The sequence below is a fragment of the Pelobates fuscus genome, chromosome 5 (genome assembly GCF_036172605.1).
Source record: "Pelobates fuscus isolate aPelFus1 chromosome 5, aPelFus1.pri, whole genome shotgun sequence".
Classification (NCBI taxonomy): domain Eukaryota; kingdom Metazoa; phylum Chordata; class Amphibia; order Anura; family Pelobatidae; genus Pelobates; species Pelobates fuscus.
The window spans coordinates 136,457,462-136,483,931 of NC_086321.1; the positions used below are offsets into that span (position 1 = coordinate 136,457,462).

Below are 26,470 nucleotides of genomic sequence, written 5' to 3' on the forward strand. Positions count from 1 at the left end.
TACAGAACAGTAAAACAATTACCTTGTTTGTTTTAACTCCTGGTTTTCTATTGGTTTGTCATTTCCATGGTTTGTCATTTTACTCAAACCATACCTAACAGTCTTGTTGACAGTCTTGGCAAGGTTCCTTATCCTGCTGAAAGAGGCCAGTGCCACCAGTGAACACCAGTGCCATGAAGAGGTGTATGTGGTCTGCAACAATCTCTAGATATGTGGTACCAGAGGCGGCTCTCTAATTAGGCGGTTTAGGCGGCCGCCTAAGGCCTCGCGCTGGCTGGGGCCTCGCGGCCGCCTAAACCGCCTGTTGGCAGAGTGTGTCAGGTCCTCGGTCACTGACCGAGGACCTGACACCAGGAGGGGGCCCGGCGGCTTGCCGGGAAGGCCGCCTGGTGCGAGGCCCCTCCTGGCTGCCCGGCCACCATCGCAGACACTGGTCTGCAGCTCCGCAGTGTGCAGAGCTGCAGACCATGTGACTCGCGAGAATTGGCCAATCAGAGCGTTGCCGCGGGTTACCACAGCAACGCTCTGAAATCTCGCGAGACTACACGGTCTTTAGCTCTGCGGAGTTGCAGACCGGAAGCAGTGGCCACCGGACCACCAGGGAGCCCACTGGACCACCAGGGAAATCAAGGTAGGCTCACCATAACCCCCCACCACCCTCAGCCTCACCACCAGTCCCCCTCAGCCTTACCCCCACCCCCCTCAGCCTCACCCCCCCACCACCCTCAGCCTCACCTCCCACCATCCTCATCCTCACTACCCCTAGCCCCCACCACCCTCAGCCTCACCATCACCCCCACCACCCTCAGCCTCACCACCACCCTCACCAACACCCCCCTCAGCCTCACCACCCCTAGCCCCCACCACCCCCACCACCCTCAGCATCACCCCCCTCAGTCTCACCCCCACCCCACACCACCCTCAGCCTCACCCCCCACCACCCTCAGCCTCACCCCCCACCACCTTCACCATCACCCCCCACCACCCTCAGCCTCACCACCACCCTCAGCCTCACCACCACCCCCACCACCCTCAGCATCACCCCCCTCAGTCTCACCCCCCACACCACCCTCAGCCCCACCCCACACCCTCAGCCCCACCCCCCACCCTCAGCCTCACCCCCACCACCCTCAGCCTCACCCCCCACCACCCTCACCATCACCCCCCACCCTCAGCCTCACCACCCCCACCACCCTCAGCCTCACCATCACCCCCCACCACCCTCAGCCTCACCCCCCTCAGTCTCACCCCCAGCCACCCTCAGCCTCACCCCCCACCCCCTTCACCCCCACCCCTCTCAGCCTCACCCCCACCACCCTCAGCCTCACCACCCCCACCACCCTCAGCATCACCCCCCACCACCTTCAGCATCACCACCCTCAGCATCACCCCCCACCACCCTCAGCCTCACCCCCCACCACCCTCAGCCTCACCCCCCACCACCCTCAGCCTCACCCCCCCACCACCCTCAGCCTCACCCCCCCACCACCCTTAGCCTCACCCCCCCACCACCCTCAGCATCACCCCCCCACCACCCTCAGCATCATCCCCCACCACCCTCAGCCTCACCAACCCCCACCAGCCTCACCCCCACCACCTTCAGCATCACCCCCTCACCACCCTCAGCATCACTACCCCTAGCCCCCACCACCCTCAGCCTCACCCCCCCACCACCCTCAGCCTCACCACCCTCACCACCACCCTCACCATCACCCCCACCACCCTCAGCCTCACCCCCACCACCCTCACCATCACCCCCTCACCATCACCACCCTCAGCATCACTACCCCTAGCCCCCACCACCCTCAGCCTCACCACCCTCACATCACCCCCACCACCCTCAGCCTCACCACCCCCCACCACCCTCAGCCTCACCACCCCCACCACCCTCAGCCTCACCACCCCCATCACCCCCCACCACCCTCAGCATCACCTTCCCCCACCACCCTCAGCATCACCACCCTCAGCATCACCACCCTCACCATCACCCCCACCACCCTCAGCCTCACCCCCACCACCTTCAGCATCACCACCCTCAGCATCACCCCTCACATCCACCACCCTCAGCATCACCCCTCACATCCACCACCCTCAGCATCATCCCCCACCATCCTCAGCATCACACCCCTCACCACCCTCAGCATCACACCCCTCACCACCCTCAGCCTCACCTCCCCCACCACCCTCCGCCTCACCTCCCCCACCACCCTCCGCCTCACCTCCCCCACCACCCTCCGCCTCACCTCCCCCACCACCCTCAGCCTCACCACCCCCACTACCCTCAGCCTCACCACCCTCAGCCTCACCACCCCCACCACCCTCAGCCTCACCACCCCCACCACCCTCAGCATCACCCCCCACCACCCTCAGCATCACCCTCCCACCACCCTCAGCCTCACCCCCTCTCACTCTCACATTATCCCCCCTCTCACTCTCACATTACTCCCCTCTCACTCTCACATTACCATCAACCCCCCGCTCCCTCTCACCATCAACCCCCCGCTCCCTCTCACCATCAACCCCCCGCTCCCTCTCACCATCAACCCCCCGCTCCCTCTCACCATCACCCCCCCTCTCCCTCTCACCATCACCCCCCCTCTCCCTCTCACCATCACCCCCCTCTCCCTCTCACCATCACCCTCTCCCTCTCACCATCATCCCCCCCCCTCTCCCTCTCACCATCACCCCCCCTCTCCCTCTCACCATCACCCCCCTCTCCCTCTCACCCCCCCTCTCCCTCTCACCCCCCCTCTCCCTCTCACCCCCCTCTCCCTCTCACCCCCCTCTCCCTCTCACCCCCCTCTCACCATCACCCCCCTCTCACCATCACCCCCCCTCTCACCATCACCCCCCTCTCACCATCACCCCCCTCTCACCATCACCCCCCCTCTCACCATCACCCCCCTCTCACCATCACCCCCCTCTCACCATCACCCCCCTCTCACCATCACCCCCCTCTCACCATCACCCCCCCTCTCACCATCACCCCCCCTCTCACCATCACCCCCCCTCTCACCATCACCCCCCCTCTCACCATCACCCCCCCTCACCATCACCCCCCCCCCTCACCATCACCCCCCCCTCACCATCACCCCCCCCTCACCATCACCCCCCCCCCCCTCACCATCACCCCCCCTCTCACCATCACCCCCCGTCTCACCATCACCCCCCGTCTCACCATCACCCCCCCTCTCACCATCACCCCCCCAACCATCACCCCCCCTCTCACCATCACCCCCCTCTCACCATCACCCGCCTCTCCCCCCCCATACACACAACACACTTCAAGCAGCTACCCCAGACAAAAACGCAAACATGTTCAGAGACATACATTCTCACACACACAAGGATACTCTCTGTCAGACACACTCTCAGGCACATACACAGGTAGACAGTGCATCAATGTGTATATGTGACACTTTTTTTTGTTAGTGGGGCCTCATGTTTGCGTTTCGCCTAAGGCCTCATAAAGTCTAGAGCCGCTTCTGTGTGGTACATGTCAAAGTAACATCCATATGAATGCCAGGACCCAAAGTTCCCAATAGAACATTGCCCCAACTATAACACTACCTCTGCCGAAATACCTTCTTCCCATAGTGAATCCTGCTGCTATTTCGTCTGCAGGTAAATTACACACACACGGCTATCCACCAGTTCTAAAAAAAAAAAACTTTTATTCACCAGACCTTCTTCCATTGCTCCATCGTCCAGTTCTTACGCTCATGTCCCCTGTGAAGGCACTTTCAGCAGTGGACAGGGTTCATCATGGGTACTCTGACCTGTCTGCAGCTATGCAGCCCGATACACATAACAATTGAATGCACTGTGTGTTCTTACACTTTTCTATCATTGCCAGCATTAAGTTTATCAGCCATTTGAACTATTGTGGATCTTCTGTGTGATAAGACCAGAAGGGTTAAAGTACTAAGTACCAAGAGCACTCCACAAGACTTTCTGTTTTGGAGATGTTCTGATCTAGTTGTCTAGCCATCACTATTTGGCCCTTGTCAAAGTCACTCTGCTTGCACATTTATCCTGCTTTCAATACTGGAATTTCAAGGACTGACTTCACTTGCTGCCTAATTTTTCCCACCTTTTGACATTTGCTAATTTAATGATATAATCAACTGTCAATGGTTTTTACTTTGTGGCTCATCAGTGTATATAGCACATTGCTGTATACTTAATTGTCATGTAAGATACTTAATGCTCTTACTAACACCAACAAACACCACTCAAGGCTTTTGCACCTTATTACTGTAGTAACAAGGTTGCTGTTTTCTAATATTTGTATGAGTGTTTACTCAAGAATATCTATTGTGAATTGTATACAGATATGTTATATAATAGATATGCTGTTTTGGGGTAATATGATCTATCTAGGCACTGTAATATTTTATATTTTATTGAAACGATTGCTTCACAAAGCATTCACTTTGTTGCTAGTTTATTAAATATATATTGAAGAGATTTTGAAGTGCTCCACTATTTTACTATTATTGTAACTTTATCAACATTTATTTTAGTAAGCAATATCTGTTATTCCAAACATCACAGTAACTTTACAGCATTCAGCTCTGTGAAGTACTTAGATTTTACTGCACATTACAGTAACTTTACTGCCCTTCAGCTCTGTGAGCCACATTGCTGTCAAAATTACTCTTGTAAGTTCCATGAGCCACTTCTGTTATACATTGTATTACTGTGTAATTTAATTGCAATGCACGTCCATGAGCGATTCATGTTGTGTGGCACGTTACTGTAAACTTTATTTACATCCAACGCAGGAGCCACTTGTTATGCAACATATTATTACTTTGAGCCTTATTGCCGTTTAGCTCAGAAAGATCTGTGGGCCCTTTTGCAACATAATTGTATGTGCACTTGCTGTGTCCTGTAAACCTCCGGTTTCCTGCAGCAGAATGTCGTGAGCCTCATCTCTGTACATATATAGTCGTAGTTGCATACATGTAACTAGTTTGTGTGAGCATTATGCTGCATATTGCTTTTTGTTCTGGGACAACCCTATGTTTGAATTATCTTGCACTTATCCACATTAAATGTCAGTTGCCACAGCTCTGACCATTTTTCTAATTTACCTTAATTATTTGTCATTTGGCTTATCCCTCCTGGAACATCAACCCTGTTGCAAATTTTAGTACCATTAGCAAAAAGACATACCTTACAATCAAGACCTTCTGCAATGTCACTAATAAAAATATTAAGAGAATATAAGAGAATGGGTCCAAGTACAGATCCCTGAGGTACCCCACTGGTGACTAGACCTTACTTTGTTGCCTGTCATTCAGCTACTGCCTTACCCATTCAACAATATTGGAACCCAAACTTAAAGATTGTAGTTTATTGATAAGCCTTCTATGTGCAACAGTGTCAAGAGCCTTAATGAAATCTAGGTAAGCAATGTCTACTGCACCACCTTAATCTATTATTTAAGTTACCCAATCAAAAAATTAAATAAGACGTAAACCCATGTGATTTCTGATCTTGGAATCCATTATATTTTAGACGTTCAACAATCCTATCCTTTTCCATCACTTTCCCCACTACTGAAGTAAAGCTTACTGGCCTATAGTTGCCAGACTCCTCCCTACCACCTTTCTTGTGAATGGGCACAGCATTTTCTAATTTCCAGTTTTCTGAGACTACTCCCGTTAGCAATGATTGGTTAAATAAATATGTAATTGGTTTTGCTAGTACACCACTAAGTTCTTTTAATAACTTTGGGTGTATCCCATCAGGCCCTATCAACTTATTTGTCTTTACTTTTGACAGTTGAAATAAAACCTCTTCCTCTGTAAACTCACATGTAACAAATGACTCATTTGTCCTTTTTCCTAACTGTCCCTTTCCTTCATATTCAGCTGTAAATACTAAACAAAAATATTAATTGAGGCAGTCAGCTAGACCTTTATCCTCTTCTACATACCGTCATTATTTTGTTTTTAACAAATCCTTGTTTTACTTTTATTTTCTCATTTATGTATCTAAAAAAAAATTTGTATCCCATTTTTTTTAATGTGCTATTCTCTCTGTGTGTGCTTTGGAGGCTCTAATAACTTGCTTTGCCTCTTTCTGCCTAATCTTACAGATCTGCCTGTCTTTCTCACATTTTTATAATTACTTAATGCTAACTTTTTGTTTTTTATTATTTTGGCCACTTCTGCGGAGTACCACAGTGGTTTCTCATTTTTTCTGCTTTTACTGACAAGCCTAATGGAATTTTCTGTTGCCTTCAGCAGTGCAACTTTTAAATAATCCCATTTCTCCTGGACTTCATTTAAACTGCTCCAGTCTGATGGGGACTCCTTTACACATAATCTGATTTTTAAAAAGTCTGTTTTTCTAAAATCGAAAACTTTTGTTTTTGTGTGGTGTGACTGAGTCACTTTTCTTATATAAACCACACTGACTGGTGATCACTAGATCCTGAACTTTCACCTACAGAAATATATCTGATACTAAATCTCCATTTGTTAACACTAAATCTAGTATGCCCTCCTTACGAGTTGGCTCCTCAACGACTTGTTTTAGAGACAAGTTTAGAATATGTGCGTTTAGAATATGTGTGCTCCTGGCACAAGCAGCTATTTTGGTTTTCCAGTTTACATCAGGTAGATTAAAGTCACCCATGATGATAACTTCCCCCTTCAATATCATTTTAGCTATTTCCTCAACTAGTAGTTTATATAACTCTTCTATTTGTCTAGGGGGCCTGTTAATCACACTTACAGAAGTTCACTGGCGGATCCAGGGTGCGGGCTGGGCAATTGCCCGCGCTCCCCACCCCCAGCTCTCCCCTGCCGGCTAATGCAGGTCTGGCACTGTCAAAGTACCAGTCCTGTAATGTGCTTTAAAGGACCGGAGGGCAGATCCGAGATCTCCCTCCCCGGGCTGCAGGCACCGTGCTGGCAACCGGCAGGGAGGGAGAGAGGACCCGGGAGCTCAACCTGCAGCTCCTCCGGGTCCTTCTCTCGCGAGTACGGAGCATTGCTGCGGTTACCACCGGATCTCACCCCTTCAGCAACCGGGGATTGGGAGGTGGGAGGGATTGTTTTCTTGGCACTGGAGAGTTCCTTTAAGGTTTTAATTGTTTGTCATTAATTTTGCTTTGATGTTGGTTATAGTGTATATTATTTGGACACAGTTTTAGATAGTTGGTAACCCATTGTTTAATTAATAAAACTGGTGGCGATCATTAAAACATAAACTGAAGCAAGATAGCAAAATAAAAAATAACATTATCTGCTACATTCTTAGAACTTTGTACTGGTAGAAGCCAAAATGAGCCCTTACTATAGCAGTGTGTTCAGCTTGTTCCAATACAGCTTGTTCCAAAGAGGAATATAATTGCTAATAACCCTTTATAATGATGAAATTTTCATGTAGAACTGTTTTACATCATACTTTTATTTTTTTTCTTCTAATGTTGATTTAAAAGCGTGGAGTTTTGTTTGTGTTTTTGTTTCTTGAAATTGTAAATACTAATAGGCAAGGCAGCTTCTCACTTCGCTTATGAAGGGGTATCCTTTGGCATCTAAACGTGCAACAGACCATGCCATGTTGGGTGTTTTTTGTCGTATTTATTTTGGGACATGTACTTTATCTCTAAACACAGTTAGTTGTCACTAAAAACTATGTTTGTGAGGACTGTTGATTTGACCTGAGCCAATAGGTGGGATAGTTTTATTTCAACTAGGGTACCTTTATTTTTACCCTTTGAATACAGTTGACCCACCCTGCTGTACATTAAATCAGCTAAAATGTTACTGAGATTATGTATTTTTTTGGTTCACATTTTCATACAAGTATCATTCTGTTGTTTACCGTATATACTCGAGTATTTTTTGTGCTGAAAAACCCCAACTTGACTTATACTCGAGTCAATGTCTGTATTATGGCAATTTACATTGCCATAATACAGACAATGGGGGTGTGTAGGAGGGGGGCTGGCAGGAAGCTCTTACTTACCTCTCCTGAAGCTCCTGTCAGCTCCCTCCTCCTCCGCGCCGGTCCGGTCAGCTCCTCTGTCAGCTCCCAGTGTAAGTCTCGCGAGAGCCGTGGGGTCATAGTGCGGTTCTCGCGAGACTTACACTGGGACTTGCAGAGGTAGCTGACCGGACCGGCGCGGAGGAGAAGGGAGCTGACAGGAGCTGCAGGAGAGGTAAGTAACAGCTCTCTGCCAGCCCCCCTCCACTGAACTGCCAATGCCACTGGACCACCAGGGAGTGAGAGCCCACCTCCCTGCTATGTATCAAGCAGGGAGGGGGACGAAAAAAATCAAAATAATAATAATAAAATAATATTAAAAATAATAATACAAAATAATAATATAACAAAAAATAAATAATATAACAAAAAAATTAAAAAAAATAATAATAAAAATGCCCACCCCCACCAAGGCTCTGCAACACATACACAAACACACACTGCATTCATACACACACACACTGCACTCATACACACACACTGCACTCATACACACACACTGCACTCATACACACACACACTGCATTCATACACACACACTGCACTCATACACACACACTGCATTCATACACACACACACTGCATTCATTATATACACACACTGTGTAAATAAATATTCAATTAATATAATTTTTTTAGGATCTAATTTTATTTAGAAATTTACCAGTAGCTGCTGCATTTCCCACCCTAGTCTTATACTCGAGTCAATAACTTTTCACGTTTTTTGGGGGGTAAAATTAGGGGCCTCGGCTTATATTCGGGTCGGCTTATACTCGAGTATATACGGTAATTGTATTGGTGGTTACACCACTCAGTCTGTATTACTCTTTGGGCCCAGTCATTGCTTGCATACTTGCTATATATGTTTGATTATATTGATACTTTAATATGACCATGATGATACCTGTTTTGTGTATTCTTGTACAATAAAGCGTTTTTGCATTTTTAGTTGGTTGTGCTCCTCTTTTCAGTATTACAGAGATCCTAGTTGACATGGTAATATAGGCTGCTTTGCAATAGTGTATAATTGCAGTGGTGTATTCTTGTTTTATGCTGCCTGAAGCATGTCTAAACTCGGGCATCACTCAAATTTAAATTTGCCCCACCCCTTCCTGTCATGGCCACACCTCTTCCTGTTTAAGACCCACACGCACTTTTGATAACTCCCCACATCTATCAGGGGAGGCACCTTTCAGGCGATTTTATGCTTCATATTCCCAGAGTGCAATGTTAAAGCCTGTCACTTTAAAATACTGTGGCGATATTACACTGTGTTGTTAATATTGTTTTTCAGATTGTTCAGCTGTACCCCTTTTTTCATCATACACATGTATACAATCTACTAAGAAGCTGAAAGAACAAAATCACGAAAAGCCCTTTTCATCATTTTGGTCTTTCAAACATCATTATTAATACTAAGTAAAGAAATATTATAAGTAATGGAGATTACATCCTCCTTACTTCTCCTACCCACCGTGCCACTAGTAGGGGCATGTCTACTAAACACCTGTCATGTCTTAATGTGATAAGAAAAGACCAGCTGTCCAATCGCTAATCCAGTTAAAGGGACCTGGCATAGAACCCTCATGCCTCAATGGGGAACCTAATAAATTAACTGGGACATGACCTGCGAGTGGGGACTTCTAAAATAAACAGAGGGGACCTATGTCCCCCTCCAGGGGCTATTAAAAAAACAGGGGGGACATAATTTCCCATCAGCCCCCACCCATTGATGATGGGTGGTGGCCCTAAATAATATGGGGTGTGGGCCTCTTGTCCCCACCCAGCTCTCACCCATTTTCCCAAAGAAACAATAATAAAATCTTCTAGCAATGTCTCAGAGGGCAGCACTTTTTCATGTCCTGCACAACAGCATAAAAACCTGTTTCAAAAATATATTCTACTAAACAGCACCCTGATCTGGTATCCTAAATTAGACAATTCCATTAAGGGTACCATTTTCTTGAATGTGCCTTTTCAGTTGCCTAGTAGAATCACTCACTTTAATTTTAAGTACCTAATTTGGTACTATTACTTATGGCAATCCCACGGAGGAATACCAATTTAGGGAGCGATCTACTAAACAGCTGAAGAGCAAAAGTAAGAAAAAAAGCCCTTTTCTTAATGTTACTGTTTCAATTGCGTAATAGATAAGTTCTAATATGCTATCCCTGTGAAAACAAATGGATCTGACATTTTTCAGCTCAATTTATTCAGAAAACTTTAGTTCTGAACTTCTAGATTCTGAAATTTGGACTAATTTTGGATGAAATTCAGTTTGATAATTAATCCGGGTCTATTTTACACTACTTTTTTTTACCCCTATAAACAGCTGAATATAATATGTCTAAGTTACTTTCCCTTTTATTTGGTATGTTGGCCACACAGCATAAAGAATCCATTATTTTCTCTTGTCAGTACACTAGAAAGCTGTATACTTTCAAGCATCAGGAGACAAAAAAGCAGGTTGGAAAGGCATGCACCATTAAAATGACTGTGCAACTTTGCAGCTAGCCTACTGGAATTGCACATGCTGGACCCCTCAGAGGAGCTTTTGCTATGGTGTGATTTATTTAAAGAAAATGTGTAGTACTAGTGTTAAAATTTCATGTACATGTGAAATATTAGCTTTCTGAGCATTTGTAAGTAAAATAAATTTTTCAATATTTTTTTACTTTCTAACCTTTTATCAATGAGGGACATTCCTTGTTGTGTGATAAAGCTTCTTTCCCCACATTCCCTTGATCCATTATTAGCTCTTTTGTTCTGTAAATGCTTTCTAATGTATCCCAGACACCTCATTAGCAATAAGCACAAAGCCAATTGAGTAAAGATAAAGCAGTGTACAGAACTATCTGTCCTTCATTCACAAAGCTAGTCAGGTTTACAATATAATCATCTAGTCATGACTTAACTACTGTGCACGTTTCTTATGTGCTTTCTTGTATCTATCAAATAATGTCCTCAGAAATTTGGCCTTGTTTATAACATTCAGTATTGGTTGTCATAGCTATTAAAGAATAACTTTTACCTTTAACATCATGGCTTTGTCATTGCCCATTGCAATGCCATATTTTTTATAGAGTATGACATAACAGCAAAAGGCAATCTTTGATTATGTAAGTATTTTATAATGTTAAATTGGTATATTGTTTTTACAATGTATTGTGTGTATTTTTTTTTACACCAGGGGCTCGTAGGGACAAGGTAAGTGATACTACAGTATAATCCCGAGCTTGGCTCGGGGTTACCACTTTTGGTACTGAAAATTATATATTTTTTTTTCCTGAACAATATAATTGCCATTTACAGGGCAATGTTTACCATTGGACAAAAAAAACAAAAAACACACACGTCTAAGTGCTATCAGACAAACAGACACTAAAGCCACTTCCTCCTCGCATTCTTCAACTTTTTGGTAAACAGTACCTATACCATTTGCATATCACATTGAGCTCACCCATAAGGGCAGTCCAGATCTGATATGCCTGGAAGTTTTCTCTGCAGAAGAGACACCGCAAACCTAGACAAGTATTCATTAATCCTCAGAGTGCGGTATAGGTGGTACACCTTTGTGCATATTGATGATGGGGTGCCTAGTTTAGTTCCTACTCCTAACATGGATTGATCTGTTCACAGATAGGAATAGATAATCTCTGTTTCAAGTACCTTCCTTAAGCTATATGTCTCAAAGCATGGTTTATGCATTCTATCCAGTATCCATATGTTTGCCTTCTTCCTTAAGTTTAGGTATAAGCAATGTAAATTAGTTCCATCTGTTTAACTTGAGGTGCCTGTAAACCTGCATTAATGTATCCAGCTCAGTTCCATCTCAGTTTAATGGAACACTCAAAATCCCTCTTTGTCACTTTGCAAAAGTGCTGATTTCAATAAAAATATGCACTTTTATAAAGAGATGAGGTTGCAACCTCGCACTTAGAGGGTGCTCTTTCTTATTGTTTTCCTACTCTATATACAAGGCATGCAATATGGCTAATAATTCAGTGCTTCTCTAGTGTTAGCAGTGCAGTGGGATTCATGTCGTCCGACTCCTGGAACATGTTAATATGTTATGGGCAGTGCTTTACCTAGGAGGATAGATCCAGGGCAGGGAGAGTGATGTTTGCACTTCCTGCAGGAGCAGAACTCCGTGATCCCTACCTCGCAGTTTGGCGCTCCATAGTGAGTCATGGCATAGCCGCCATGATTCCCAGCATGCACGTCTGACTCACTCAGTGCTAGGGCCACAAAAGAGTGATTAATGAGGTCTGTACCTACTACAGGTGCAAACCTCACACTCCCACACTAGACCACCTGGGATCAAAGAGCCCTGCTAGATTACGAGGAATCAATATGAGGATATGGTGAGGTGAAAGTAGAGAAGTAGTCCAGGGGAAATAGCTGATAAGTGCATGGTGTGATCAGTGAATAAGTCTATATTTCCCCTAGATTTCAAGAGGAGCATATGACATTTAACCCCAGGGGGAGTATGTGTGGTATGCAAGATAAAATAATGTTTAGAGATGGGCCCCTGGGGTGGAGCATTTGGAGAATAGGGTGGGCCGGTGCTTCACTCCTCAGTTTACAAGCAACTGGGAGACATAAGGTCCAGGCCAGGAATGCAGACTGTCTCCAACCCATTGCTCAGCTGCAGCAGTGGGAATAAACCCATTCCTGCTAGGCAGGTAAGGGAGATTTTTGGTTTCTCCTTTGGAGGTTGGAAACAGCAGGCTGGCTTGTGCACTGTAGTGCAGAAAGTTTACAGTCAAAGTAACTGAGCACTGGAGTGCAGAAAATATTGCAATCAAGGTGACCACACGGGAGTACAGAAAGTATAGCAGTCAAGGTGACCGCACTGGAGTACAGAAAGTATAGCAGTCAAGGTGACCGCACTGGAGTACAGAAAGTATAGCAGTCAAGGTGACCGCACTGGAGTACAGAAAGTATAGCAGTCAAGGTGACTGCACTGGAGAACAGAAAGTATAGCAGTCAAGGAGTACAGAAAGTATAGCAGTCAAGGAGTACAGAAAGTATAGCAGTCAAGGAGTACAGAAAGTATAGCAGTCAAGGGGACTGTACTGGAGTACAGAAAGTATAGCAGTCAAGGTGACTGAGCACTGGAGTGCAGAAGTTGTCAGTCAAGGTGACTGAGCACAGGAGTGCAGAAAAGAGACAGAAAATAAGGTTGGTAGAACCTGTGTTTTGTTAAGTTTAACCCTTGATAGATAGGGATCTAAAAGTCAGTAAGAGCTAAGACGAGCTAGGTTTTCATTTGCAGGTAATTCAGTTATATTATTGTTTCTTTTGTATTGCTGCTGTCTCTTGAGTGGATTTCTCAATAAATTGCCTGGATTAATGTTAAAACCAAAAGACTGTGCATGTTTTATACCCTAGAGGGCCGTGCTAATTGCAATACAGGATCACAATGGATAGAAATAGATATAGAGTGTGTGTATGTTTAACAATATTTATTTAAAATGTGTGTGTCTGTATACAAACACTATATATAGAGATATCTCTATATACATAGGGTTTGCATACAAACTTTTGGCTTAGGATGGTTGCTGTAGAAGGGAGGCGGGCAAAGACAGCGAGCTGAGCGGTCAGTCAGCTCGCGACCGCGCAGTACAGCGCTCAGTTCATTCATAGAGCAACATTACATACAGCGAGCATACACCGCACACACTACTTGCATCATACACAGCCTGCACACACATTACACCCAGCCAATACATGCCACATCCTCGCCTCACACTATAGGAGTGATCAGAGGGTGAGACACCAAACTACACATATAGGCACATTAAATCTAAATGGCACAATGGGAAAAATAGCCAGTTGTGACTACAACGGTGTTGAAGAATTTTTTTCAGATCAGCTACTTTATGCTAGCTTTTTTTTCATTTGGATTTAATTTGGGAAAAGAGTTCAATGTATAACCCTGTCAATGTCCAGGTCTTACTGTATTTGGCAGCGATGCCTCATTCTGCTTACTGTATTTGGCAGCGATGCCTCATGCTGCTTATGGTAATTCGCAGCGATGCCTCATTCTGCTTAAAGTATATGGCCCACACTAGGCCATATCGACTTTTATCATATGCATTTTAGTTAGTCACCCTGCAATTTAATGTTTCACTCTACATGTTAAAGTTTTCTTTGTCTGTCCTGGGTATTCATGCACTTATGTGGCTAGGTGTTGCAACTCACTATCTAAATTTGTCAGGCCCAAACTTGGGCCTATACATGTGGTAATGGAAATAAAATATAAATTTGCATATACATTCGCTGTACACATAAATGTAAAATTCCTTATTTTCTGTAAAGGGGAATATCTTCTAAATATCTTAAATCTTCTTACTAAATAACCTCAATTTCATAAAACTATCGTATGCATTTCAGTAAGTCACCCTACATTTTAATGTTTGTCTGCCCTCTGGGTATTCAGATACTCATTGGGCCAACATTGTTCGGTAATTCACTTTGTTTTAGACAGCTTGCATGCATTTAATTATGCAATTTTCATAATTAGCATAATTAGGGGTATAATCTAAAACAGCTAGCTAAATCTGCAGTTCTCTTGTCTGATGCTTTTGCATTCCCTCACTTTCTAACACCACCCAGACTTTCTTTGTACGGTATACATGCATTAGGAACATTCAGTCATGTTCAGTTTAAGCAATGAAGTTTTATATCTGATGTTAATATTACTGAGATATTCTAGCATTATTCTAGCATTTCCTGTCACTTTCAACCCTAATTTTCTATGCCAGCTGCGTATGCAGAAGTATTTATCATCCGCCTAAGCATTCCAGGTGTAGGTCTTTTTATGTCTGTCTTATATCTCCTGTCTTTTCCAATGAATTATGTACGGCCACCACAGCCTCTAGCCTGTTCAGCCACTGTGGCATTCTAGAGGCCTCTGTTCCCCATTTTGATTCTGTCTTCCAGTAGCTTGTTTTATTGGGCTCAGTGCATATGTGTTTATATACAGTTTCTGTTCTTTTCACCTTTTCATAAACTAGATGATTATTCGTAACTATCGGTTCTCTACCATCTCATCACCAACAGGTCTTAACTACATACACAAACTCCACAACCATTCTCCGATTCACATCCTACCTCACCCGCATTAATCCCAACACAGCCTGCATAGCCACACTGAAACTTGGGATACGCATATTTCCTACTCCAGGCATCACTATACCTTTACAACGTGTGTTCATATGCCTTGTAATGGGCAACCTGCCACAGGCTAATTTTGCAGCTTGTTTGGGCATTTGGGAGATTTGTAATGATCTCAGTTTATCAATTAACAATCATGACCATTCTATGAATCAATTAACAATCATGACCATTCTATGAATCAATTAAGAGTGGGTATATAAACCCGGCTCTTAGACAGCAGACATTGTCTTGAAAAAGTCCTCCAGCTAGGACGAAACGCGTAGACGTGCTGTCTGCTACCTCACCACACCGCCGACGGATTTGAACTTCCCAGCCGATTCGTCCTTTACGACCCGCCATTGATTTTCGGCAAGCGACCTGGCGAGAACGGCCTTTTTCCTGCAGCCCTCACGGTTTGGAGTTTATGTGCTCCCAGTTTCTCACCCGATGGTCGGACGGATAGGGTAAGTTGCTGAAGTGATATCCCCATAGTTTTCCATATCTGGATGTGATTTTTCACCTTTGGGGCCATCCCTATCGCTTCCCTCTTAGTCTTGACCAGGGTGTTTGGCTGGTGTTTGAGCTCCCTCTCCGTAAGACGGCTTGGTCGTCTGGGCACTATCCGTTTATCCACTTATATATTTTTTTCACGGACTGGACTGGAGCCTACTGCTTGAACTTTTTTGAGTTCACATATAGTTTTTATGCTAATGTGCACATCTCGGATTTTTTACATCAGTCCTTTGTCGACAAGAATATGAATAAGGGGCCCCTTACTATTCATCACGATTACATCTGATACTGGACATTTTGAGATGTTGTTTCATTTTTTATGATTAGTTTATTATACAATAAATGATATTTTGTTATACTCTTATATATATGTGTAGAGTATTCTGATTCAGATAAGACTCACCCAGTACATTCAATTGTGGTTTATGGTGGTTATTGTGGTGATCTCGGCGAGATTGGTCATTTTTAAGTTTATTGATATTTTCATCTTGATTTTTATGTAGATCTGCATAATTAATTGGAGCGCTCACATACCAGTTATATCTTTTCGGTTTCATTTAATAAGTCGCTCCCTTGTATGTGACGCAGCCCTACTGTTATTTCATCCCATTGGGTATATTTATTTCTCACTGTCAGTCCATATTACATTTACATTTTGTTTTCTGTGTTCTGAGCGCCGTTTTGGTCTGACATTGAGTATACCGATTAGCCTTTCCATCCCCTGTTTAGATTTTAATAGTTTATTTCTACTCAGTTACGATTATGCCCCTCCTTAGCCTTACAGAAAGGAATAGCAGAAGGTTAAATTTATTAATAGAAAAAGATAAAGATGAGAACTTTTCCTCCCACATATCAGAACCTTCCCTAAAATCCCTCTTTTTCGAGTTAGAGAAACAACTAAAAACTGAGATGAGGGATTGGTGGGATCATGCATTGTTAGAAAAATATCTTGATCACAAACTGATCCCAAGAGGCCTGAGGTTTGACAAGAAACCTTTTTTTACGGACCATTCTGAATTGGAAAATGAATGGTTGGTAGCCTTAGATAACTGCTCTATGATACTCATGAGAATTCTGGTTAGGTATAGAGAATACAGATTGAAAAAGACTGAAAAGGAGATCGAAATAATTCATTCAAAGATCAATACCACTGACCAACCCGACTCAATAACAGAGTTGGATACTACTATGAACAATAGGATTATTAGATTTGAGAAAGACCTGGTCACCAAAAAGAACACCAAATACACAAGGGACCTAAAGGACTATGCAAGTGGCTGCATCAGAAATTGGCAAAGAAAGACCTTGAGATCGAAAAGGGACACAACTACTCCTTTTCCGAGGAAGGATTCTAGAAGTCAATACCCTGACCATTTCCAGCCAACTAAAGGAAAAAGGAGTACCAACTATGCTAATCGCTCCTATGGATCCAAGAGGACTCCCCAATGGAGCCCGAAGACCTATGCTGAAGCTGTCCAATCCAAACCATACAATTCCTTCAATCAGAACCACCGTACCAGAAATAATCACTATCAGAAAGAGAAAGGTACTCATTATACCGCCAATACACCTCATCGTGACCGATGGAGGAGACAGGACAACCCCAACTTTATCCCCTTATTGGAGACCACAGACCGAGGTTCCATGGAGGGGTCAGGTCCTCGGACCAAGCATGAGGAACTAGGAGCGCGTCCCAAACCTCCCAGAGTTCTCCACCGGGATAATCCAGTTGAGGCTCATTTTTTAGAAGAGAGCCCTGTGGATCGACCCAAAACGTTCCCACTTTTTTCCAAAATAGGGAGCAAGAAAAGGGATGCACCCACAGGGGAACGAGAGGAAAGGGAAACAAACCCCAACAAGATGAGATGCCTCCCATAACTGGAATTTTCAACCTATCCACCCATGTACTGACCGCACCTGAGATCTCCTTACTCAACAAGGGTCTGAGTTTTGCTCCGTTTAGGAATCCGGATATCCTAGATCTATTTCGAGATCTTAACCAATTTATTAGAAAATTAACCTTAACCAGGTCATTTAATATCAAGGATGCCAATAGCGTTCACACGGCTTCGTTCTTTCTAAATGATCCACAAGATAAAATCATTCTGAAGAACCTGATGAGCCTACTAAATGATCAAACTGAAGCCCTTGGGGAAGTTGATGCCCTGGAGGTGTTGGAGGCTAGTGTATCTACAGGACTTAAAACTCGTTCTACATACTATCCTCTAGCCGACAAAGGAGGGTTCATTCCTATCTTCTATGAATTGGTTATGAAGGATTTTAAACACCTGGTCCTGGATCTTGAGAAGCAACAGAAAGATCGTAAATTGGAACACAATCTTACTAATCTCGAAATGTCAGCCCTAAAGGGCCTTAAAAAGGATAATAACATCATCATAAAGGGAGCAGACAAGGGAGGAGGGATTGTCCTTCTCAATAGAGAGGACTACTTGGGTGAAGCCAATCGAATTCTTGGAGACCAAGAATACTATCAAGTTCTTACCTTCAACCCCTCAACCCGCTTTACCAAAGAATTACGGATTTGGGTAAATAAGATGTTTGACATGAAGGTTATTGACAAAATGGAGAAAGGTTTCCTCCTCTCTGGTGAAGGCAATATCCCCATTTTTTATTTTCTCCCCAAGATTCATAAATCTCTCACCAACCCGCCGGGGAGACCCATCATTTCATCTATTGGTTCTCTGACTGCACCACTCTCAAAATGGGTAGACACTCACCTTCAAAAAATTATGATTCACCTCCCCTCCTACATTAAAGATACAGGACACGTGTTGTCTCTGATGCAGGAGGTTGTGTGGCAGGAGAACTTCTGCTGGCTAACGATTGACGTGGCGGCCTTATACTCCAACATTGACCACCAGTTAGGTTTGAAAGCGGTCAAACATTTCCTTTTGGAAGACCCCCTTCTTCCACGATTTCAAGTGGAAGCCATTGTTGAAAGTATATCCTTCATTTTAACCCACAACTATTTTAGTTTCAATGGGCAATTTTATTTACAGAAGAAAGGGACAGCAATGGGGGCGAGCTTTGCCCCAGCATACGCCAACATCTTTATGGGTTTATGGGAGCATTCCAACATCTACCATAACCCTATCTGGAAGAGGCACCTGAAATTCTACAAACGCTTCATTGATGACATCCTGATCATTTGGGAAGGTGATCTAAAGGAAGCTGAGGAGTTCGTTCAAAGTCTCAATAACAACGAGTGGGGGCTCTCCTTCACGAGCAACAAAAATAGATCTACTATTGAATTTCTGGATTTAATCCTGAGTGGGAAACCTGGTTATGTCCACACCAGAACATATAAAAAACAGGTGGATGTCAATGGTTTTTTACACTCCACGAGTGGTCATCATCCTACGTGGATTAATAATATCCCGTTTAGCCAGTTCACCAGGCTCCGACGCAATTGTTCCTTTTTGGAGAATTTTGAAGAGGAGTCGTTGGACCTTTGCCAGCGATTTCTGGATAAGAATTATGACCCTAGCATCATTGGTCGGGCGTACCAGAAGGCTAGAGGGCTCAATAGAGATTCCCTTATCAACCAGCGTAAAATTGGAATGGACGGAAAGAACTCTATAATTATCCCTGGGTTTGCAGCTGATATACTGATTTCATCACCTTCCCCCTCAGTCAAACATAGGGAGATTCTATCTCTATTGGAGAATCATCCGATAATAAGGAGACCTAAACCGAGGATAGACTTTCACATCAGTACTAGAGAGGTGGGTCAGAATAAAGGTCCCATCTTCTCGACAACGTACAATAGGGCGTACAACCAGATCATTCATATCCTAAAAAATCATTGGTCTATTCTGCGGTTGGATCCATGGCTTCGTTTCAGTATCCCTGAAGTACCCAGAGTAACATTCCGTAAAAATAGGAATCTAAAGAACCTATTGGCCCCTTCCAAGTTTCCGACTGCAAAAACTAATCAAACATCGATATTATGTGAAGCAGGAAATTTCAAATGTGGTGCCACCCGATGCTTAACCTGCCAACACATATGTCACGGAAAAAAGAATTTTCCCCCTTCCTCTAAAGATGAGAACTTCCATACAACCACTAGAATCTCGTGCAATACCTCATTTGTGGTATATCTGTTGATATGTACTTGTGACTTGCTATATGTAGGTCAGACTTCGAGACCATTAAAAGCCAGGTTCAGGGAACACAGACGAGCCATCAGCAACCGTGATAAAAAATCTCCAGTAGCCAGACACTTCCAAATGGCCCATGACAGTAACCCTTCACAGCTTTTAGTAATGGGCATCGAGCATATTGCAGAGAATATACCCAATAGAAAATTAGCCTTAATTACAGCAGAAACTAAATGGATCTTTAGACTCAACACACTTACTCCTAATGGGTTAAATGAAGAAGTGGAATGTAACATTTAAAATTTGGAAGACATACTTATTTGTCCCTGTGAGTGAAAGATCTTTCACTGTCTCTATATGTGGGAGAGGATGAATCGGGAACCACATATATATTACGATTCACCTTAGACCCCATGGTCTCTTTAACACTTATATGAATCCTATATGAGTGTTCAGCATTTTTTTCCAATGTTCTTTTTCTTAATTATACATATAAATATATATACAAAAATATAGTGCTCAACATTTATTTTAATGTTCTTGTTCCTAATCTAATATATATAAATAACAGATTTTTATAAAACAATTGAACTATATTATCATTATTATTATTTTTAAAAAAAAAGGCTCACAAATCAAGATTGATTAATTATCTCTGTTAAACTTGAGATTGAAATACTTTATTAGTAAAAATAAAAGTAAAAATAAAAATATATTTTTAATCTTTATTTTATGTCTATATATATATAATTTTTCGATGTTAATAATATGAGATTGTCCTAATAAGGATATATGTTTTCGTTTATTATATTTTGTGTTTTTCTATCCACTTGCAGCATATTTTATTTTAGATCTGTAATGATCTCAGTTTATCAATTAACAATTATGACCATTTACTTTAGATCTGTAATGATCTCAGTTTATCAATTAACAATCATGACCATTCTATGAATCAATTAACAATCATGACCATTCTATGAATCAATTAAGAGTGGGTATATAAACCCGGCTCTTAGACAGCAGACATTGTCTTGAAAAAGTCCTCCAGCTAGGACGAAACGCGTAGACGTGCTGTCTGCTACCTCACCACACCGCCGACGGATTTGAACTTCCCAGCCGATTCGTCCTTTACGACCCGCCATTGATTTTCGGCAAGCGACCTGGCGAGAACGGCCTTTTTCCTGCAGCCCTCACGGTTTGGAGTTTATGTGCTCCCAGTTTCTCACCCGATGGTCGGACGGATAGGGTAAGTTGCTGAAGTGATATCCCCATAGTTTTCCATATCTGGATGTGATTTTTCACCTTTGGGGCCATCCCTATCGCTTCCCTCTTAGTCTTGACCAGGGTGTTTGGCTGGTGTTTGAGCTCCCTCTCCGTAAGACGGCTTGGTCGTCTGGGCACTATCCGTTTATCCACTTATATATTTTTTTTCACGGACTGGACTGGAGCCTACTGCTTGAACTTTTTTGAGTTCACATATAGTTTTTATGCTAATGTGCACATCTCGGATTTTTTACATCAGTCCTTTGTCGACAAGAATATGAATAAGGGGCCCCTTACTATTCATCACGATTACATCTGATACTGGACATTTTGAGATGTTGTTTCATTTTTTATGATTAGTTTATTATACAATAAATGATATTTTGTTATACTCTTATATATATGTGTAGAGTATTCTGATTCAGATAAGACTCACCCAGTACATTCAATTGTGGTTTATGGTGGTTATTGTGGTGATCTCGGCGAGATTGGTCATTTTTAAGTTTATTGATATTTTCATCTTGATTTTTATGTAGATCTGCATAATTAATTGGAGCGCTCACATACCAGTTATATCTTTTCGGTTTCATTTAATAAGTCGCTCCCTTGTATGTGACGCAGCCCTACTGTTATTTCATCCCATTGGGTATATTTATTTCTCACTGTCAGTCCATATTACATTTACATTTTGTTTGGGCATTTCATTGAAAACATTTATAGAGTTTAGATTAAGAATATAATGTCTTGTTTTAGGTTCTGGGTAGTACATTTATAGGCACCTAGTATACGGATATTATTATTTTACAGTTATGTAGCGGTAATATTTCCCTTATTCTTATTATCATAATGCCACAAACAGTTATTAACCTTTGATGTGGCATATTAGATGAGTTACGATAGACGACACGCCTTGGGCCACACTGTCTATATTTACATATGCATTTCTGCAACAGTCTACAGTTTTGCTTACAAACATATTTTATGTGTCATTTCTAATCATATTTTGAGATTTCCCTAAATATGATTGCATGGTTTAACACTACAGTTCCTGTCTGTGGATATTTGGTCCTGTGGCTATCCAGGACGCCATGGGTCCTGTACATGGGGGGGTACGGTGGTACTCACGAGGTCTTGCTAACATTAATTTCCTTATCTTATCAAATCATATTTTTTTTACAGGTTATCAATTCGGAACATCATTTGCTCTTCAGACATCGCATCCATTTGTCAGTTACGGTTCTTTCTGTAGCTTATAGACCTCTGCCTCCTTTAGGGTATACTGCAGATTTCAGTTATAGGTTACAACCATACCATACCATACAGAACTACACGAACTCAAGCTACTTGGCAACTAGCAGAGCCTCACCTGTCACCAACCTAGTGAATTGCTTTGCCACTTGGCACTAGCTAGCCAGCCAGTAAAACTATTCTGATCCAAGCTAATTATTAATATATTGCAGTATGTCTCAGATCCCTGTAAGAAGGTGATGGATGACATGTTAAATAAATATATATATATATATATATATATATATATATATATATGTCCAACCTCTGGCACTCAACCTCCAATGTTCACAACCAGTAACTTGACCCGGGTGCTTCCCTGAAGGGTCGAAACGTTGATGTGGAGGTGATTTGTTGAAATATATTTTTTGGAAAATCCAAGTGAGTGCTCCTGTCTCCTTTTTTGTCTATATATATATATATATATATATATATATATATATATATATATATATATATATATATATATTATGTGTGTGTGTGTATTTATTTGGGCTACTCTCTGCTGTAGCTACTGTAACAATGTGTAAGATTACACATTCACAGACTGAAGTATCTCTTCTAACTGCTTGTAATTGAAGCTCTGCAAAATTTGTTATATGGAAGATTAAGTCATTAGAGCATTTACATGTATTTGAGGTACAGCACAATTATATTTAGAAGGATTAAACAGTTTTTGAGGCAATTATAACATTTTCAACATATCTGCCTTAACAGAATTATGTTGAAAGTGGAAACTGGAAAGCATATAAATAAAACCATTAAATGTTCCCTACTCCCACCCCTCATGTAGTTTAGTAGGTTTAGGCATTTGTAAAGGATAAATGTTAAACAGCCTAGATAACAAAGTTGCAAGTCACGTTGAAATTATATTATTTATAGAACCTTTAAAAGCATTTGAGCAATCATTATGCTCTACTGGTGCATTTAAAGATGACAGGATTTCTTTAACACGATCTCAATTTAAATGTGATATTGTTTTGTATTCTATTGATGTGTGAACATGTTGAACAGGCTACCAACTCTAATTTTGACACAGCAGCAATGTTGCCTTTGACACCTCACCTGAATTAATTGCCTGCAATTTGTCATTAAATTGTGCACACTGTTGCTATGTGAACTTCCACTTTAAATTGTCCCAAACAATGCAGGTTATTTAAAGTAATCGGCTTTTTTTCATCCATGTGGCAGCAATAGTTGCCCACATGCTTTACTCTTTAATTTATTTATTCTCTGTAATGATTTTATATGAAGCGCTTCACCCATCATGGAGACTCAAAGTGTTATCTCCTCATAATCATATACTGTTTTAGTTTTTTATAAAGGTGATTTAATATAAAAATTCACAAACCATTACAAATACTGTGTTAGGATGTAGAGAAGAATCTAAACAAGAAAGAGGAGAGGAAAAAAGTGAAATAGGAAGATAAGAGAAAGACAAGGGGAGATTGAACAGAGACTTGGGGCGTATAATGTGATTTAAGAAAAATACTAATTATCATTTATATAGTGCCGACATAGGCTGAACTTGATGGACGCAAGTCTCTTTTCAGCTATCTAACTATCTAACTATGACATATTCCACAGTACTTTGCAATAAAAAAAATGGGGATATTTGACAAGTTATTTAGATATGGAATATATCAGACAAGAGACGAAGAAGGCCTTATAATGTATGAAGTATAAATTTTTCAGTATATAACAAGCATTGAGGCTGTTAAAGGATCACTGTGACAAACAGAACCTAGTCACGGGTGCTTGGAGGCATGTTCCATAGAACCGTACGCTAGCTCCCTGGCGGCCGTTCGCATGGACCAAAACCGCGAATAGACTTCAGGGGGACTTAGCCACAAATGCTCTGGAACTATTTTCAGCATGAAGACTTTGTGGTTCCCGGTCGGTCCCCCAGCGGCACTTAGCCGCAATTCTGTGGAACTATTTTCGGTATGAAGCCTCGTCTCGTGTGTGGAGGGGGCAGCTATATTCACTCTGGGGATTGCTATACTCATTACCCTCCCCTGGGTTCTAATCACTAGCTCTTATAAGAGCTGTTCCTGCTACACTCTCTGGAGTAGGAGAGGTTCACCCACTGGAAGCTGGACTCTGGTCTTAGGTCCAGGGTGGGTGCAGGATGGCGACTCCCACCCTGGACCTAAGACAGCTAAGGGGCAACGGAGCTGGTGGTGTCTGGTGGAGTGCTTGGAGTCCTTGGTGAGCACTAGGAGCATTGATTGACGGAGGCACACGGCCGGAGTGCCCGGCGGTCCTTCACAATCACTATAGATCAGGAACACAAATATGTGTTCCTGACCCTATAGTGCTAAAAAAAAACACACCATCTAGCCCCCCGGCTCCCCTTTGCCCCCTAAATATAGTACAATGTTACTTGTATTCAAGTCTGCAACTGCTGCCTCTGCGCCTGAACTGAATGCTGTCTGCTGATGTCTTCAGAAGTGATTCTGTAAGCCAATCACAATTCTTTCCCATAGGATTACCTGAGACTGTCAAGGAGGCAGATCAGCAGCAGAGCCAGCATAGGTCAAACACCGCCCTGGCCAGCACCTCCACATAGAGATGTATTGAACCAGTGGAGCTCTTTGAGGAAGGTTCAGTGTCTGCATGCGGAGGGTGGAGACACTGAATGCCAGCACTGCCCCAGGAAGCACCTCTAGTAGCCATCTGACGAGTGACCAGTGGAGTTATCCCTATGCTGGAATGTAAACACTGCATTTTCTTTGAAAAGACAGTGTTTACTGCAAAAAGTATGAAGGGAATGATGCTACTCACCTGAAAAAATACAATAAGCTGTAGTTGGTCTGGTGACTGTAGTGTCCCTTTAAGTAGAGCATACAATACACAAAAAGAGACAGATGCGACGGTGGACAAACTGGAGCAGTTGATCGATCAATCTTAGATGCTAGATTGATCAAATTGATCAGAATTGTGGTGTGGTTCCTTTGACTACATAGTATATGAAGTTTAGTGACTCTACTCTGTGAATTATTTAATAAAAATAAACAACAAACATAATGCACATGGAATTAATTATATATGTGAAAACTCAAGATTATTTTGATGCCAGCTGTTTTGCTGGATGTTCCATAAAGGCCTGTTTATGTTCTTTTGTTACTACTGTGTAAGGTGCAGCATCAAGTATGTTGACATTTTTTCATGATGAAGCACTCCTTACATATAGATTTGGAGCATTTCTCAACTGAGCTGTCACAGCAACATCCAATCTTAAAAGTATTCGTGTTTACAAAAACAATGTAATGGTTAACACACACATTTTACAGCTTCTAAGATGTGCCATATTTTTTCTGGGCACATTTTTTTACAAAATTAGTTCTAAAATTCAGTTTTTGTTCAGTTTAGGCAGTTGAGCTATTAGACAAGTCCTATTTAATCAATACATAGCTGAGATTGATTGGTGAAAGGATACAGTGAGCTGTCCATGTTTTATAGCATAATTGCACATAAATCATCCACATAGAGTGCCTTTATTCCTCTTTTTACTGATATATGTTCTTCTTTTTCAGGAGTTTGTCCAGTTGTCCAAAAGACTGATGAACGAACCGGATTTGAAAAGAAGAATTATATCTAATGCTAAAGAGTATATACAGACTCACCATTCTTGGGAGATAGAAAGGGAGAAATATCAACGTCTTGTGCTATGTCTGAATAAGGCCTGTTGACCGAAGCTGCTTAGAGAACATTTTGCAACGGAGTCCACCAGATTCGCCAACAGATTTCTGTTATGTTATTAAAACATTTAATGGATGCAGTTTATCTTGGCATTCTTATGATATTTATAAAATTATCTCTCTTCTGTATTTGTTACATTATTTTTAAAGCAAAGGTGCTTAGATGTTTAGGTAATATGAGCATCTCAAGAAAGGTATTGATTTTTTTTTTTAAGATGCCGTATTACTTATATACATTTATAGAAATATTGGTAATTTTCTTCAAGAACCCGTTTGGTTGTAGAGGTAGTTTTAGAATGTACAGCTTGTAGTGTCTCATAGTGTTTTAAATATATGTTTTCTGCTGGTGTATAATTCTAAGTTAGCATTTTTTATTTGGTTTCTGCTGGTGTCAAATTTTAAATTTTCATT

General features: G+C 42.3%; 1 protein-coding gene across 2 annotated transcripts in view; it reads left to right on the forward strand.

Annotated features, from left to right (window-relative positions):
• The window catches only part of GLT1D1 (glycosyltransferase 1 domain containing 1), a 108,736-nt gene extending 82,624 nt beyond the window's left edge, over positions 1-26,112 (forward strand). For both annotated transcript variants that reach the window (XM_063454341.1, XM_063454340.1), the window contains exon 12: positions 25,895-26,112. In XM_063454341.1, coding sequence (XP_063310411.1) covers positions 25,895-26,050 — 156 coding nt within the window. In that variant the 3' untranslated portion in view covers positions 26,051-26,112. The remainder of the gene's footprint in view (positions 1-25,894) is intronic.
• Positions 26,113-26,470: the final 358 nt, after the last annotated feature.